Source organism: Solanum stenotomum, chromosome 1, assembly GCF_019186545.1.
Source record: "Solanum stenotomum isolate F172 chromosome 1, ASM1918654v1, whole genome shotgun sequence".
Taxonomy (NCBI): Eukaryota; Viridiplantae; Streptophyta; class Magnoliopsida; order Solanales; family Solanaceae; genus Solanum; species Solanum stenotomum.
In genome coordinates, this window is record NC_064282.1 from 2236573 (window position 1) to 2255051 (window position 18479).

General features: G+C 31.0%; 2 protein-coding genes and 1 long non-coding RNA gene across 4 annotated transcripts; 2 read left to right on the forward strand and 1 right to left on the reverse strand.

The window, feature by feature from the left end:
- Positions 1-670: 670 nt before the first annotated feature.
- On the reverse strand, positions 671-5031 carry LOC125853746 (uncharacterized). 2 transcript variants are annotated; one of them, XR_007445210.1, is made up of 5 exons: positions 4911-5027; positions 4665-4822; positions 3969-4102; positions 3518-3871; positions 671-762 (listed from the first exon to the last, which is right to left on the reverse strand). It is a non-coding gene; the product is annotated as an uncharacterized LOC125853746 (long non-coding RNA). The 2 variants fall into 2 exon arrangements; XR_007445209.1 differs by having other exon boundaries at positions 4665-5031.
- A 5271-nt stretch (positions 5032-10302) lies between these two features.
- LOC125853745 (uncharacterized) lies at positions 10303-12539 on the forward strand. Its single transcript, XM_049533479.1, has 5 exons — positions 10303-10695; positions 10785-11096; positions 11729-11824; positions 11992-12059; positions 12197-12539. The coding sequence occupies exons 1-5, from the start codon at positions 10381-10383 to the stop codon at positions 12309-12311; spliced, it is 906 nt and encodes a 301-aa protein (XP_049389436.1). The 5' UTR covers positions 10303-10380; the 3' UTR covers positions 12312-12539.
- A 3017-nt stretch (positions 12540-15556) lies between these two features.
- On the forward strand, positions 15557-18232 carry LOC125867446 (universal stress protein PHOS34). The gene is made up of 5 exons (XM_049547953.1): positions 15557-15871; positions 15966-16045; positions 17554-17672; positions 17785-17861; positions 17967-18232. The coding sequence occupies exons 1-5, from the start codon at positions 15640-15642 to the stop codon at positions 17990-17992; spliced, it is 534 nt and encodes a 177-aa protein (XP_049403910.1). The 5' UTR covers positions 15557-15639; the 3' UTR covers positions 17993-18232.
- Positions 18233-18479: the final 247 nt, after the last annotated feature.

The window sequence follows — 18479 nt, forward strand, 5'->3', positions numbered from 1 at the left end:
TCTTTACATGTTGGACTGCAAGCCAGTTTGAATAGTTTAATGGAATCCTTTTTCGTATTCTTAATGAATTTATATTTCCTATATTTCAGTTCAAAATAACTAAAGTTTTTTGAACTCTCGCATAGAAAATCCAAAATGAAGGGTAAAAATGAAATGATATTTTAAAAGTAGTTTTAAAAATTGAACAATTAAATTAATTTAAAATACTTTAATTATTTTGATACGGAGATTTTATTAAATATACAGTTTCATCTAATGCATGTTCACCAACTTGATAGTATGTACATAAGTCTAAACATTTACTAAAACGGAATTGAGTTTTTCGGCCAAAATATTCCTAAACTATATTTCAAAATTTAAATTACATCCTCAAAGTATTATAAAAGTGAATTATTTTCATCATTTTGTTAGATATCATCAAAAAATTAATCGATCCTACAAAAATATGAGCAATTCATGTGATTATCAACAAAAATTTTCCTACATAATTTCATCACCTACTATAAGAAGTTTTTGAAAAAAATATTAAAAATCTTAGACATCATTGCTTACGGAAACAAAAAATGTTTGGAAGGTGTCAGGATACATGATCTGCCCATTTTCTCATTTAGTAACGGAAAGAAATTGGAGCTTAACCTTTTTCAAAGCAAAACTGTATTTTTCATAAGCCAGTCAGTGTATGTTCCCTAATGCAAAATGTGACAGCTTTCTGGATCAGTGTGTCATTCCTTGAACAAGCTCGCCATTTGAAGGTGTATGCCACTGTACATAGCGGTAGATGGTTAGACTACAAAAATTTGACATGCCAATTACATATCTTACTCACTACTCCCTCCGTCCCTATTTACTTGTCCATATTTCCTTTTTTAGTTGTCCCTATTTAGTTGTCCATTTTGACAAATCAAGAAAGAACAACAAATTTTTTCCTATTATACCCTTATTTACACTTCTTGAAAATTGTAAAAGTGTATGTTGTTTCCCTCCAATTTATTTCACTTGAATTCAAATAAGTGGTTGTAATTTTGAAGTGAAAAGTTGTCATAAAGGTAAAATTGTAACTTCACTGTGCTAATCATTGTTGCCTTAATCTGTGTGCCATTTCTAAAATGGACAACTAAAAAGGGCCGGAGGGAGTAAGATCTAAGTGACTAAAATTTGAAATAGAGACAGATAGAAAAGCACCACGCCCATGGTCCCGTCATGTATCTAGTTCAGATATAATAATTTCATATCACAACTAAGGAATCAACTGATAAGCAACAGCCTCGTTAGCAAGAGGAATAAACTAAAGTAATCCCTTTTCAAATCCACCAAGCAGTTCATATATATGACGTCCTGGCAAGTCTAAAGTAGTAACACACCAACTCAAACACTAAGGAGTGGATAATTGAACTGAGGATGATGTCAAATATATGTTTGGCAGTGTAACAAACAAGATAAGTAGTACAATACCAACCCTAAAAGGGATTTAAGGCTAAATCTACCCACAGTGCAGTTTGTATCAATGAGCCTTCACATTCTGAACCATACTACCACAATTTGTTCCTAGGTCCAAAATTGCAGCTCTGATTTCTATCCATAATATCACTTGAAACAATACAACTATTCAAATAGTGAACGGAAGAACAACCTACAAGGTTACAACCAGAATATGTGTCGTTAAGGAGCAATTATATTCTGGGTGAAATAGTCTTAGGTGTAGAATGTTTAGATAGCTTCAACTGATCAGTGTGTGTTATTTCTCAGGCCTATGGAGCAGATAGGAAGGAACTCAGAGCTACACTACCCTGAGGGCTGTGTTTGCATTTTTTGATCACCTTTTCATACGCACATGAGATAAAGCTATAAGTACAACAAATAATTGTGATGGTAAAATGATTGGGCTTCATCAAACATAGTGACTGAAATGGCTTGTCTTAAATGTAGGAATTTCCTTCCTTGTCAATGATTCCTTTCTCTAACTGTAAACACTATTCTCGTGTATTTCCTGTTTTCCTCTATTCTTCCATCTTAGATTGTAATAAATTCGGGTGTAGCACAACTACACTGTGTTTTTTCAGCTTGAGTTGTTTTTACATTCACATCACCATTTTACGTCATTACTTGAGTCGAGGGTTTTGCAAAATAGTCTCTCAACCTCCTTGAGGTAGGGATGAGGTCGGGGTACACTCTAACTTTCTCTTACTACACTTGTGAGATTATACTAGGTATGTTGTTATCACCATTTTACCTCGTTTATTCATTAGATCATCTTAACAGTGTAAAGAGACGTTAACCTATCTTGGTCCCCTCAGTAGTCACTACACCCTAGCAGGGTCCTATCAACTTTTATAAATAACAAAGCACAACCAGTTGTATTAGTAAAGTCTTAAGTTAGAGTAATCTTCTCTCCAAAATTCTCTCTGAAGAGAACAGAAATTAAACAGATCCAACTAAGCAGCATATAGAAAACGGTAGTACCCGAGCTCAAGCATCTAAAGCTTGATGTATAAGCAGAATATCAACATTTTGTATAAGCAGAATATCAACATGAGTAGGCTATATGTCGAAATCATATATCTAAAGATTAGCATGTTTATTAATCACAATAGATAAACAAGAGTCATCGAGCAAGTTGAACGAGCCTTCCCCCATCACAGAACTATCGAAATACAAACTTTCAACATATATTCAACAAAAATTAGTAAATCAAATGAAATCCAGAATGTAAAAAGACCAATAAAATCACAAACCCCAGAATTGAGAAGCATAAAACAAGAATCAATAGCTTGACATTACACATATAACCAAGTAATAGTAGTATTTTTTGGACAGCCAGAGCTAGGTGTTTAAACAGTGGTACTTCCAGCACTATGTTGTTGACATTGGTAGGAAAAATAAGGGCCCGCTGAGAAGGAAACTACAACCGAGGTACCTCAAAATAATCACACCGTTCTACTTAATATTATTTATAGCAAGGATCTACAGATTGCTTACTAATGTCATCATAAATTTGTTTTTTCTCCTGCCATAAGGATATTTCTTTTCTCTATATATGAATTTTAGCTAGTGACCCCGTTCGATGACTTATAATTCTATTTGGTTAAGAGATGTGTGAGAAGTGTATGAAATATTTGCCCATATATACACTGATACTTTTCTTATGGCAACATTGAAGGAGGGAGAAGCTGCTGCAAAAGCTAAGGAATCTAAGAAGAGCAATCATGTATTTCTATTTGTCCATCAATAGAAATTTATACTATGTATTTATCTATGTATTATTGATTCTTATATCTATGTATTTATTTTCTCATAATTTCTGTCACAGAGTTGTACCGATAAGCTTGAACCCCAAGAAAAGAGAGCAACATTTAGATAACAAGGAAAAAATATAAAAGGCGGGCGGAAAGAGATAACCAGCAGAACTGGACACAATTCAGACACAAACAATTAGCACACAAAGGTATGACTTGATGAGACTCCAATTTTACAATCAGAGCGCGAGTAAATGGATAAGTCAAGCAAGCAGATTTGGTACCTTCACCGTGTATCCATTCTCAAGAACCTTCAACTGATCAAGATCTTCTCCGAGTTACAGGGGTCTTGGTTCTGATTCTGATATGTTTTCAGAAACTTATAATCATAGCTCTGGATATGAAATAAGAGAAAGACAATTGCTCAGTCATACAATATATGAATGGAAAATTGTATTGAAAATATTACACAAATATATTTCTTTCTTCAGTGGCTTCTCCATATCTGAGCTTTAAGACTTGTGAGTAGCTGAAAGATTTAGGCTATTATGTATCTGAGTTGTGGAAAAATAGGTGGAATTCTTGTAACCTGTACCCAAAGAGAGCTCCAGGGAATTCTTCTACCAAGAATTTCATCCCTGCAAGAAAAGCTACCGCCTAAAATAGAAGCAATCATACAGTTATACTAGTCTGGCATACTATTGAAAGAAAAAAAAAAGAGCAAAATGTCTAAACCTGCTTTCCCATTTACGGGGAGATCACAACATAAACTTTTGACTCTGACATAGTTTAGTACAACTTCTCTGTATCTCCACCAGTTGTTCCCACTACCAAAGGTACTCCAGCTTTGCTGTATAATTAAGCATTATCTGCAAATTCATGGTGGAAATAAGAACATTGTAATGGCTCATTCCACACCGTCTTCTACCCTCCACTAAAGACATGCGTAAAAGATATCACAGGAACCCACCTATGCTGGTAAAGCTTATTTATAAGAACTTCAGCATCAAGACTTTTTTCTAACAAAATTAACCAAAATATTCATAATAAAACGGTTCTCCATGTCTGCCTATAATACTTAGCTTCTATTGGCTCCAGTATTATTCGTTTATACCATAAAGGTTCCAAAACATACTCATAATTTGCTAAGTTACAATGTAGCAGGATATAGCATACAGACAAAACATAAGCTTCACATTGACATCAAACACGAAATATCAAAACAATAAGATCAATATATAGCGGAATTCAGCAGTTTATCAAGAACAACACAACAGTTCATCAGTTTGCTAAGTTATAATGTACTCCAATGAATAGATGTTTATCAAGCATCTAATCAAATGCATATTCAAATAAACAACTGAAAAGTTATAAAAATCTGAAGCCACCAGAAGTGATGATAAGGGTAAAAAGATGAGAAAGATGGAACACCTCTTGCCAGTAATTTGTCTCCGGCGAGTGACGAGTGAAATCATCATATCGACCTCTTTGTTACCTCAGGCAATTTGTAAAAAGCGTCATTGCTAAGCCTATCCTTTATCGACCTCATTGTTACTGTCTCCACCAGCTGCTTAGCACAAATGTTTGCTCTAAATGGCCCCCCGCACTCGATTCTTAGCACGGAACCCTAATTATACTTACAAACACGAATTGAAGGAAATTGAGGACTGAAAATACCTAAGGCAGGGATTTGGGGGAACTAATTCGCTTCAGAGAGAGCGCCTAGCGAGGGAGAAGCAGAACGAGTGATTTTCATTTTTTCTTAATGATTTGCACTAATAAGAAGTATCTTTTACCTGCAAAAGTATAAATGCCGCTAATAAGTGACTTTAGGTTATAAATTAGCGGCAATTAACTAATTGCCACTGATTAATTGCCACTAAAACCCTATTCTGGTGTAGTGGTAGTAACTTTAGACTTTTCCAGTTGGCCAAAATCTCAAAATAAATCTTTTTCTTAATAATTGAAAATGCCCCCACACCTGAAGGACATCATCATCACGATCACATCCATTACCTCTTGAGAAGAAGTGATGCATTTTTCCAATACAGTAGTATTTAGAATTCCCGTATTCATGTCATACGAGCAAAAAGATTTCTTGTCCTGCTTCATGTAGAACAAAACAGAATTATCAGCAAAAGCATTAAATATCAATATCTATTCAGCTTCATTATCCGTATTGTTTCATCCCATTTCAACTTTCTGTAATCATTTAATAATAACGGAGCTCATCTTTTACTTGTTCAACGAATGAGAGCTGGCCATTCCAATCCATCAGACTGGGGCTGGTGAAGAAACCTCTAGGCATAGTAGTATGACCAATGTATGTCTCATTAGCCATATCCAAAACATCAATTTCTATATCAGTAGGATCATCAATATGCCAAATGTAATACTCTAACTCTCATTCTGAAGAAAACCTGAATTTCGTTCCTCCTCTTATTCTTTTCATGATATAAGTTAGGTAGCTTAACATCTCGCCAACAGTAAGTAGTTTGATCACTCCCAATTCCAAGAGAGAGGATTATAACATCTCCCCAACAGTAATTAATAGCTTAAGTACTACTCCCTTTTACTTTTTAAATGAGGACTAAAAATTGAGGTTTAATAATGGTCTTGGGCAACAATTGTGTGATTATAACATTTTTGAAATTTATAATTTTAAATATTCTATATTTCTCCGTTTCATATTACTTGTCCAGCAATAACAACGTAATTATATAAAGTAACCCAAAAAATATTCCCTATTTTTGACTATTTTAACTTATAAATTACTTTTTATACGATTATCTAAATGGGGCTATTAGTCTCAGGAGTTAGCTGATGGAAAAATGTATTGAGAACCACTGCACAGACAAGTCTCCAAGACCAACTTATAATACTATACTATTAAAAGATCAGATTTTAGCAAAACTCAAAAATTTAGAACTAATCTCATTTGCACTCATGTGACGAATATTTAAAATTGTAATGTCTCAAATTGGAGAGGGTGTTTGTATAATGAGCAACATATTGGGCCTTGTCAATCATCTATGAGTTATACATTAATGAAAAAGATAAATATTACTAGTGTATTATAATTGTTTACAAATAAATTTATTCATTAAAAAAAAAGCAATCTAAAATTGTTCGAAGAAGAATTAAAAGGAGTACATAAGAGTTGGAACAGAGATCGATACTTGCTATGGTTGTATTATGTATGTGTCATGTGATAATATGGAATATTTTATTAAACTCAAAATTAAACTAAAAAAATGATTTAAGCGCAGTACAAAAAATACGACATATTGTGACGACGATTGGTCTTGCCATTACGTTATATAGGAGCTACATAAGTGCTATATGACACAAAGTTGTCCATGTGGAGGCTTACATAAGAAAAAAATTTAGTTCTTAATGAAATATTCTAGAGATATATGGGTATTTTCTTAGAAGACTTTAGAATTACATAGATTTACCTACTAAGTTCTTAGAACATTCTAGTGATCCATAGATTTACCTACTAAGTTCTTAGAACATTCTGTTGGGTTATGAAGGTGATTAGGGCTTCAGGCGAAAGCTTACAATTGCATATCATATGATTGATAAATCAGATTTAAAAAAACTTATACTAAAAATCAAAATTTATTATATGGTTTAGCCAATTGGCCTACATATGAAAAACTAATAAAAAGAAAATATTAAAACTATTGAGGGAAAAATCACCCCCATAAACAAAACTATTTATTGACTACATTGTGGATGATCTTATGTTATTGGTATGAGAAGAGGGGTCTTCAATTTATAGATCTCCTAACTTTTCCTCTAAGGAAAGAATAAACCAAATATGGAAGAAAAATATATTTTCCTCTCATGAAAATTAAAAACATTTACGGTAATGTTTTGTCTTTTCTTTTACGAAAAAATAAACTTCAAATAAGGGAAGAAAATCAGGGCAAAACCCTAACACATTCTAGTTATATAGAATATTCTAAAATGGAGGCTTATTTGTTAATATGTAGGGACTCATATATTAATTATTATTTATATTTTAGCCCCTTAGTGAGTAGTATAAATAAATAGACATTCTTTTTATAAAATCAACCAAACAAAAATGAACAAAGTTCTCTACAACACAATTCTTAATAATTTTATAATAATTTAACGTGTTAATAGATACATTTCAAAACTCATCCGATCAATAAATAAACACAATTCTTGAATTCCTAACTATGTAACTACTTTGTATCTACAATAGTCTAATAGAAGTTTCTAGATCATTCCCTCAACAACTCCCCCTCAAACTTGGTACTGCAAAGAAATTAGCTCGTCCAAGTTTGGATATTAAGTAGACAGGTTGAACTTTGTTTAGGCTATTAGTTAGGATATCAACAAGTTGATCAAGATATGTGCTGAGTCTTTATAAAATCTTATTGAATCTTTTCCCAAATTTTATTCCAAATGTGGATGTACAACTACAAGTTGAGCTGACTTATAGTTGTACATCCACGATATTAGCTAGTAGCTAAACTAATTGTTTGTAAAATCTCAAATCATGTATCATCTTAATTAAGAGTTTGAAAAAATGGAAAATATATTTGTAATTTTGAAGCCAATTATTCATGTTCTAATGAAAGCTGTTGGAATGACATCTCCTCTCCGGAGTCAAAGTGCTTCTATCTATTGGTACTCAAAAGTTGTCATGGCTTCCTGAATTTTTCTACAAGGATTTTCATGAGGTAACCAATTGTTTTTATTGTTAGATTTGTGAATGAGTTGTGACTTTAAAAAAGGATTGTGATTTTTCTAAATGACTTTCGTGATAAGATACAATAAACATATATTTATACTGTCATTTGTTGGCTATAATTATGGTATTTTTCCTATTTTTTCAACCAATAATTTTTGAATCTTCTACTCTTCTTCTTGCACTTTAAAAATTATCATGCAATTTACTGTTGTTGAATAAGTTTGTTTTGCTATATTGGTGAGTAAATTGTTCAATTGTGAAAAGATATATTTCATAACTTCACATAAACTAATTGGAATAATTTTCTTGAGGACAAATTGTGAATAAAGTGGATTCGACTTTTATGTTATTCAAATTTATTTTATTTATTATTTGTTGTTCTTTTGAATGCATATTGAATGACAAACGCGTAATTGATCTCTTTCTAAAGTTGATGACATCACAACTTTATTGTCAAAAAAACCCATAGGATTATGATCTAAATGTCAACTTTACGTTTACAACTATTTCAGGTCAAAGGTGGATGAAGGAGGAAGAAATAGAAGCAGCCCTAAAACTTGAAGAGAAAAAAAACAGCCCAAAAAGATTGAAGTCATAGTCTAAAGTGGTCAAACACTTAAATTTGAATTTTTGATGCGGTAAACATGTATGTTAGGTTTCTCAACTCATGGCTAATTGCTAATTTGCTGTAATATCTTTTGACAATTCATCGTTAGAGATATATAAATCAGTTTTTAGCGAAACATATTGACTTTTAAAAAAATAGTTTTTAAGTAAAAAAAAAGAAGTCAATTTAAATAACTTCTAAGTAAAAAAAAAAAAAAATAGAGAAAAATCTACTTTTGATTTTTAACTTTTTAAAAGTCATTTTAAACTTATTTAAAGTTATTTTTAATCTGATCAAACACTTCTGAAACTAAATATGACTTAAAAATAAGTTTAATCAATTTTTAAGTCAATCCAAATAGACTCTTATCGTGCACAACGTATGTCGTAGGGGAGCACTTCTCCGATGTCATATATACAAATGACTAGTTATTTATCTATAATAAATTTAATTAAACAATTTATAAGGCACAATAAATTACTTGCTAGGTAAAAGAAAATATATATATGCATATAAGTCATATTGACATCTTTGTACTGTGATTTTAATAGTAAAATGTTGTATAAGCAGACAATGTTTGGCAACAGAAATGAGAAAGTGGAACTTCTTGAAGCTTTAGTAGTCAGTGACAAAGACGCTACTATTAAGACCCATAACTACTCAGGTTTGTCCAACCTTAATTCAATATGTCAATTATATTTTTATGATAAATTCAAATTGAAAATATTCATAAATCTCATTGTTTACTTCTTCACACAGAGGATTTATATTTTATCTGAAGACGATGACAGGATTTTTAATAAAACATTTTCTGATGACATGAAAGTGTAAGTCCCTAATTGAGTTGCAGATTTGGAGTATCTAATAAGAATCATTAAAAATGAGTGCAGGAAATTGGGAGAAAATGCTACAGTTCACTACATAAAAGATGCAAGACATTTGGTTCATTTGGAGCGATCATACATTTATAACCATTATCTTAAGAAATTTCTACAATCCTCATAAAGTGATTGATGTGTATGCAAACTTAAGCTATAATAGCTGATAATAAAATGAATTTATGTTAATTATTGTTGTGATGTTAATCAATACTCCCTCTATTCTAAACTGAATTTTTGGGGCTTTTTTCATTGTTTAAGTTCAAAATAAATGTTTGAAATTTTTTCATATTTGCCCCTTCCTCTAGTGAAGTTTGATATTTCTAGGAGATAAATTGCACCTTACAAAATTGTATTTATAATTTTACAAAAGACAATAATATAAAATATGATTTAAGTTATATTTTTAAATGTTTTTCTTAATAAGTGTATATCATCTTAGAAAATTAATTAATATGAAATACAAGCAAATAAAATGATTGAAAAATTGACAATTGATGATGATAGAAATAATACATACTATATAAATGCACATGTACCAATATCGCCATATAATTTGAAATGTTGGGTATAATAAAAAGAAAAAGAAAAAAAAAACCGTCAGCCGTCGTGAAAAATGAGTTAGGATTAAATAATTATAGTCTTTTTTAATATTTGAATAGGACAAGGTACATAAATAAAAAGATAAGACTTTGTCAACTGGAATATTTCTATTATAGCTACCCAGCTCAACTTGCAAGTTGTACATACATACACGATATTAATAAATGTTGTCGTATATTGTGCACGACTAATTGTTTATAATATCTCAGATTAGATATCATATTATTTTAATGGATATTGTGTATGACTAATTGTTTATAATATCTCAGATCAGATATCATATCATCTTAATTAATTCATCCCGAGAGAAAATTAAGAGTTTGAAAAAAAATGGGAAATACATTTGTAATTTTGAAGCCAATTATTCATGGTTTAATGAAAGCTGTTGGAATGACATCCCAGTTAGTGGAAATAGAACCAGGAACTTCAATGCATTTTTGGGTTCCAACTAAATCCATTCATTCAAACAACAAATTATCAAATAAACCTCCAGTTTTATTTGTTCATGGATTTGTTGCCAATGGAATTATGACATGGCTTTTTCAAATACTCTCTTTAAGTTCAGATTTCGCTGTCTACGTCCCTGATTTACTTTTCTTCGGAGATTCCATCACTACTTGTCCTGAACGATCAACAAGTATTCAGGTATCATATTGATCATCTCATCTAAAAATTTAAATTGTTTGTTAATATGTACAATATTTTTAACTATGGGATAATTAATTAATAAATAGGCGGAATGTTTAGCAAAGGGAATGATGAAGTTGGGTGTGGAAAAGTTTTCTGTTGTTGGGCTAAGTTATGGAGGAATGGTTGGGTTCAAGTTGGCTCAAATGTATCCTCACATGGTTGAATCTATGGTTATGTCAAGCACAATTATAGAAATGACTGAATCAATTAGCAATGCTTCTTTGAAGAATATTGGGTTCACAAATTGGCCTGATTTTCTTTTGCCCAAAACTGTCTCCGGAGTCAAAGTGCTTCTATCTATTGGTTCTCACAAGTTGCCATGGCTGCCTGAATTTTTCTACAAGGATTTTCATGAGGTACGTAGTTAAATTTATTTAACTAATACTCATTTCAGATTTAATTAATCATATGATTGTGTTTGATGATCTAATGATGAAATCGTCTAATTATGATCCAAATAGCAACTTTATGTTTACAACTATTTCAAGTAAAAAATGGATTGAGGAAGAAACAGAAGCAGCCCCAAAAGATTAAAGTTAAAGTCAAAAGTCAAAAGTGGACAAACAACTTTATTTTGATGTAATTAGACTAGGCTTCTTAACTCATGTGCTATAATATCTTTTTGACAATTCATCGTCATTAGAGATACATGAACCAATTTTCAGTGAAATATCGAAATGACAGAATTTGATTATTTGTTTTTACCATCGGTAGAGACGATCCTAGAATGTTGTCTATGAATTCGATAAAATTTCGATCATTTTAGTTTAAATATTATATTTATTTTGAAAGTTTATTGCATATATATAAATTATTAATATTAAACTCAATAATTTTAAAAAATTAAAATCTAAAATCCAAAAGTTGACTTAATATGAAATAGAAAAACTAAATAACTCGTGATGTAAAAGAAAATATCTATGTATAAAAGTCAAATTGACGTGTTTGTACTATAGTTTTTTTTAATAGTAAAACGTTGTAAAAACAGGCAATGTTTAGCAACAGAAAGGAGAAAGTGGAACTTCTTGAAGCTTTAGTTGTCAATGACAAAGACGCCACTATTAATGCCCCTAACTACTCTCAGGTTTGTCCAATCTTAATTTGATGTTTCATTTATTTTGAATAACGAAAAATCAAATAGTCTAATTTAACAGCCATTTTCAATTTTTGTAGTCATTTTCAAGATTTCTCCCTGATCTCTTGATGATGAAAGTTGTATTTATTAATCTCTTTGTTTACTTTTTCACGCAGAGGATTTATATTTTATGTGGAGACGACGATAAGATTTTTAATACGACATTTTCTGATTACATGAAAGAGTAAGTCCCTAGCAACTTTGGGAACTATATGATTGAGCCTAGATTTGTTGAACAATTTTGGAATTCAAAATTAATGTTTTAAATTTATTTATCAAATTTATCGAATATCTAATAAGAATCATTTAAAATGAGTGCAGGAAGTTGGGAAAAAATACGACAATTCAGTATATAAAGAATGCAGGACATTTGGTTCAATTGGAGCGGCCATGCACTTATAATCATTATCTCAAGAAATTCCTTTCATCTTCGTGAAGTGATTCTTCATGTGAACATGAACATGTGAAAAAACTGTATAATAGCGATTTAAGTTAAATAGGCTAATAATATAATGAATCTATGTTAATTATTTTTGCGATGTTAATCAGTATTATTACCTAGAAAATAATTGTTATCTAGGTAATTGTTGGTGTCTTTAATTATTCCTTAAAGTAATGTTGTTTTGTTCTATTGAATGTATCAGTGGTAGATTTAATTTGTTAATATCAACCTTCTCGATTGAGTTTCAATATAATGACGTTTTCAATATAATGACGTTCTTTAATATCGCACGTTAGAATTACTTAACCACTTGAGTTAGTTTTCATAATTTTTACTCAAATTGACAAATGATGATGAATAAATATCAATCGTTTCCTATTTTGTCCCTAGAATTTGTTCGAACCACTGGTATAGCATGGGTGTATATTTTCAAATTGAAAATAATATTGGAACTTAATTTATATCATTGGTTTTCCCACGGATCATATAATTAAAGTGATCATTGATCAAAGTGTTGATGCTATGAATGATAAAGGCATGGATCATGTTGAAACTTAAAAGGTGAAGATATTAATGGGTAAAGATAAAAAAAAATTATGGTACATCATGTTATTTCACGTATTTAAGATCGATGCCATAGTGCTATAATTACATTTCATAAAAGTATTACAAAGTATTCATGTTTTAAGTAAGCTTACGCCAATATGAGATAATTAATGCGATTGTAGCTTGAAGCCTCGAATGTTCGCTTGAAATGTGAAAGACCATAAATTCACATAATCGTAGACTATCTAATAAATTCGCCGGCTTTAATATTTTATGTTTTTATTGTGATTTGAATATTTTTCAATTCTGAAGCAGAGGCGAATTCAGGATTTTAAGAAAACGGGTGCACCATTGCTTTAAAGATAAGATCAAAAAATTTAGGAAAAAGAGTAAAAAATGTCCTTAAACTATGTGAAAAGAACAAAAATGCCCTCCGTTTATAGTTAGGCTCAAAAATGCCCTTGCCGTCAATATGTTGGTTAAAAAATGCCCTTGCAGTCAATACTTTGGTCCAGAAATGCCCTTATAGTTACTAAAATGGGTCAAAAATGTCATTTTCCGAATACATGTATTTTTTTTCTTTTTTAACACATCGTTTTCCTAATTAAAAAATATTATTAAAAAACTATGTTCTTGTTTTCTTTCTTTTAAAATCACTTTAACAAATAAAAATGTAAGAAATATTTTTTTTTCTTCTTAATCTCATTTTATCAATTAAAATAGAATAACTTCATGTACCCTTTCGGCATATAATATATGTCATATATATAAGATCATAGTATATCCATCCTTAATTATATTTATATAACAATAAAAAATAATTGTAATAAAATAAGAAATATTTTCATTTTTTATTTTATTTTCTGAATTGAAGTAAGATAAACATTTGCTAATTTAAAAAAATATTATAACAAAAAAATGTGTTAAAAATAAAATCAACAATATAATTATTTGAAAAATAAGTATTTTTGACCCATAAACAACCATAAGGGTATTTTTGAACCAAAGTATTGACGGTGGAGACATTTTTGGACCAAAGTATTGACGGTGGAGACATTTTTGGACCAAACTACAAACGGGGGAGATTTTTGTTCCTTTCACATAGTTTAAGGGCATTTTTTATCCTTTTCCCAAGAAATTATAATAAGAATAACTAAGCGAGCAATACATAAAAATTACATTACCACAAAAAATATCATCAGTTTACAATTGTACTCAACGTAACTTTATATTTTGAAAACGATCTATAATAGCATCATTACTTACATTTTCAAATATCTTCCGCTCTATTTGACAAACTAAACAACCATTCAAAAATTAAGGGAATAACACCCCTTTCACATTTAAAAAAAAAATAAAGGAATCACACCCTTCAAAATTGATAATATAATAGAAAACACATTCCTTACAAGTTACATCCGCAAAATATGTAAATTTGAGATAATCAATTCTTTAGCTCTTGATGATTTCCTATTGGTGCCTTTCCTATTATAAGTAATGACAAAATTTTTTTTATATGAAAACCCTAATATTAAAGTGATATATTTATTTTTATTTTTTAATTTTGTTAGTTTATTTATTAAAAAGAGAAATCATAAACTAAAAAGAAATTTACCTTAAACTTTGATAATGATGATTTGATAAAAGGTAAATTTGAAGAGAGAAGAAAAATATTGTTGGAACTTGAAAAGTGGGTGGCAAGGAAACTTTTGAAGTCTTTGACTTTAGAACTTTTAGAATTTAGTTTTTTTTTTTATAATGAAAAACGTGTTTTAAGTTAATAAAAATAAATTTAAGTGAATTTGGGGCTGGCAGGGATCAAACATGGGACCTTGGTGCTGAAATCTAGTTGTCAAACCAGCGAACCAACCAGCCATCTTGAGAACGGGTTCCACAAGTTTTAATTTAATATATTCTTTAATAATTATACAAGTAATATATCGAGTTTAGTCGGAAGACCACGGGTTCCGGTGATCCAATTTTAACACATAAATTTGCCCCTGTTCTGAAGTAAGGAGTATTAATAACAAATTGGACCAAACAAATGTATTTTAGGAAAAATCTTTTTTAGCTAGAAAATTTGGTCAGAAAGATTTTTTATCTATGTTATTTTATTTATTTTTGAATATTTTTACCTTTTTAACTTTAATACCTTTTAATTATAATATAGAAAAAAAATCAATTAATTTTAAAATAAAAAAGATATTATACACTTTTTAAATTTTCTGGCCAAATTCTGGCCATTTAGCATTACCCTATATTTTAATTACTCCTTCTGTTTAAAAAAGAAAGACTCACTTTCCTTTTTAGTCTGTTTTTAAAAAAGATTGTCCTTTTAACATTTTAATTTCAATTTTCCACGTGGCATGTTTAAGACTACAAGATTAAAGAACAATTTTATACATTTGACATAACTTTAATTTAGAACCACAAGATTCAAATTTTTTTTTTCTTAAATTTTGTGTCATGTCAAACCAGACACTCTTTTTGAAACGAAGGGAGTACTATTTTATAGTATCATAATTTTTTATAGTAATGATTAAAAAGGCAAAAAGTGAGGAGACGTGTCAAAAATTAAAATAGCAGGTACCAATGCCTTCGCAAATCGCAATGGCGCAACTTTATTCGTTGAATTCAAATAAGGTGGCGGGTGTCCGTGTCTCTCCTATTTATATGTATTTCGTATACGAATTGGCAATACTCGGATAATCCAAAACGCAAATCTCACACAAATTTGCAAAATCAAAAATAATTTTTTTTTATCCAAAAGTAGGCAATGGAAACGGTTATGGAAGATGAAGAGTACAATTGGAGCGAAGTGAAGCTTCATTCTCTCATACCCGTAGTGCCGGAGCCGGAGCTCGACAGAGAAACCGGCGAACGGCGTCGCGGCCGTGATATAGTGATCGCTATAGATCATGGTCCTAACAGCAAACACGCTTTTGATTGGGCCGTTACACACCTTTGCCGTCTCGCCGATACCCTTCATCTCGTTCACGCCGTCTCCAGTAAGTTCGCATCCTTATGAATCTCCGTTTTAATCAATTGATCTTAACAACATTTGTTAATATATAGCTCTATTTGTTGCTAATTTTGTTTCAGGTCTGAAAAATGAGATTGTTTATGAGGCTACACAGGGACTCATTGAGAAGCTTGCTGTTGAGGCTTTTTCGGTTGCTATGGTTAGTCTTTCTATGTGGCTTTACAGTAAATATGTGCAGATGGCAAATGATTTCTGATTGAAGTATTAATTATCAGTGTTTGGATAATCTATTAAAATCTGTATTTACTCTGTATAATAATTAAAAACATTAGTTTGATTTTCCAATTGGATTAATAAATCTTTTCGATTGTACCTTGGCCATTATCTAGTAATGTTTGTATACTTATCATATATGATAAAAATGATTAGCATAATGCAATTAACAAAAGTGATTACCCTTGGCCATTCTCACAACTACATTCCTCAACCTGATTAATGTAAACATCAAAATTGATCTACTTCTCTCATAAACCGTGTTGTAATAACTAAGGCACCATTACATACCGCCAAAACATTTTCTGGAAAAAATGAACCACCTCACATTTGAACATTAAAGGTTCTCAAAAGATTAAAGAGACACCATTTTCCCTCGCAACATGGAAGATACATGCTGCAAAATTCTTGAAGATGAATATTTAAGGACCTTCCGTAATTGACATAAGAAACAATAGTTCCTTTGAATATTTAAGGACATTCAGTTGCTTGAATAAGGAATGTTTCATGTTAGGAAATATATATAACTGTTTATCAGAAGCGAACTTTAATATGTTTCATCACAATTTGATTTAGTGGTCTTCTTCTGAATGGGTTTTCATCATGATTATTGCTTGAGAAGCGTTAGCTGCTCATATGTAGCTTTACTCTGCTGGAAAATACCATGATTCAAATGGTTTGATGGGTTTATTTAGCATGCATGTAAGTTTTCATAACTATATACCATGAATTAGGCTGCGTGTGAGAGTTGGTTCTAGTCAGGTGCCCAACCTGTTACTCATTGTTTTGAGCTTATAGCTAGTTTTTATTTTTATAAGTCTAGAATTTGATTAGCAGTCATAAGACATCATGTTCTAATGCCTTATGTCCCTGACTGAGACGTGACCCTGAGGGCTTGAGGATTGTCAGAAATTTATCTAGTTGTTGCTTGAATGATACATGTGTCTTTAATTTTCTAATTATTTTTCTTAGTTATTTCACACATGATATGTCATTTCTTGCAAGTTTTTATTTGTTATGCAACAGTATCTTCATGAGTTTTCTCCATTTTTTTCGTTTATAGTTCTGTTGACAATTGAAATATGTGCAAGTTTAGTTTTGCTAGCGCATTGGAAAATATTCTCATGGCATATGCAACATATGCACTTCCAGTTCTACTGTGGAGATATTTTTCTTGCCGATTTTCCACTAGATATATTTTTTTCATTTTAAAGCCTTAAGGCCGTGTAACAAGAAAACCTTTTTTCATCACAGAAGAATGTATTATAAACCCTGAGAGAAGTTTGTAATTGTTGGTTTTATTGAATTTGAACTTGGTTTCATTGAGTTTGACCACATGTAAACCAATAATCTCTATAGTTCTGGTTTCATAGGTATAATTTCTAGAAGTTGATAACATAGTAAACTCAATTCTTTGGATTCATGTTGAAATAGGTGAAGACAGTGGCTAGGATTGTGGAAGGAGATGCTGGAAAGGTAATTTGCAAGGAAGCAGAAAGGTTGAAGCCTTCAGCTGTGGTTATGGGAACCAGGGGACGTGGCATAATCCAAAGGTGTCTATCTCTCTCTCTCTCTCTCTCACACACACACACACACCTGTGTATGCATTGGTTACTAATTGGTTGTTAAGTCGATTACTGATTTTTCTGGTTAATTTCCCATTAGTGTACTGCAAGGAAGTGTCGCTGAGTATTGCTTACACAACTGTAAGATAGCACCAGTCATCATAGTTCCTGGAAAAGGTATAATGTTTACACAATTCTGTTCTTTAGTATTGGTTCGTATTTTCTTTTTTGAATATGAAGCGTAGCAAAAATGTAAACTAGTCCAAATTATTGCCAAAACAGAAGCTGGGGAAGTCTCTGTGATTTAATGGAGCTTTCAAAGTTTGAGGAACTTACTCTGAATTGATGTCCATCCAAGTAATGCTGATTAGGATGATATAGTGGCAGCAGTTGTATTACTAGTGGCAGGTTCTTCCTTTATAATGTCCGTGCTTATATAAAAAGCTTATGCTATCATTGATGTAAAGTATTTTTATCTGGTTTTAAATTGTGCTTATTTTATGTCTTCAGTATTTAAGTTTGTTTATACTACCAATTTATATTGTGAATAGTTGCTGATAGCAGTGAAAAAACTCATCTATATACACATTGGATAATGTTCCTAAGAGATTGATGACTTACCATTTGTGCTGGAATACTTTAACAATTTCTGTCATGAAGATGTAAGACATCACTTATAGACCCAAGAATCATATAAGCAGGAAAAGCATAATTCAAGATCTATCTGCTTAGCTCCATTAGAAGGATTCTGAACTAAATATACTAATTTAGATATCCCGCTTGTTCTTATTCAAC

What these genes read in the sequence shown, in the direction of transcription:
- LOC125853745 (XM_049533479.1), top strand. Translation starts at nt 10,381, where the DNA reads ATGGGAAATACATTTGTAATTTTGAAGCCAATTATTCATGGTTTAATG. An exon ending in TCTACAAGGATTTTCATGAG is followed by an intron (nt 11,097 to 11,728) that starts GTACGTAGTTAA and finishes TTGTAAAAACAG; the next exon opens with GCAATGTTTAGCAACAGAAA. An exon ending in ATGCCCCTAACTACTCTCAG is followed by an intron (nt 11,825 to 11,991) that starts GTTTGTCCAATC and finishes TTTTTCACGCAG; the next exon opens with AGGATTTATATTTTATGTGG.
- LOC125867446 (XM_049547953.1), top strand. Translation starts at nt 15,640, where the DNA reads ATGGAAACGGTTATGGAAGATGAAGAGTACAATTGGAGCGAAGTGAAG. An exon ending in AGGCTTTTTCGGTTGCTATG is followed by an intron (nt 16,046 to 17,553) that starts GTTAGTCTTTCT and finishes ATGTTGAAATAG; the next exon opens with GTGAAGACAGTGGCTAGGAT. An exon ending in GGACGTGGCATAATCCAAAG is followed by an intron (nt 17,673 to 17,784) that starts GTGTCTATCTCT and finishes ATTTCCCATTAG; the next exon opens with TGTACTGCAAGGAAGTGTCG.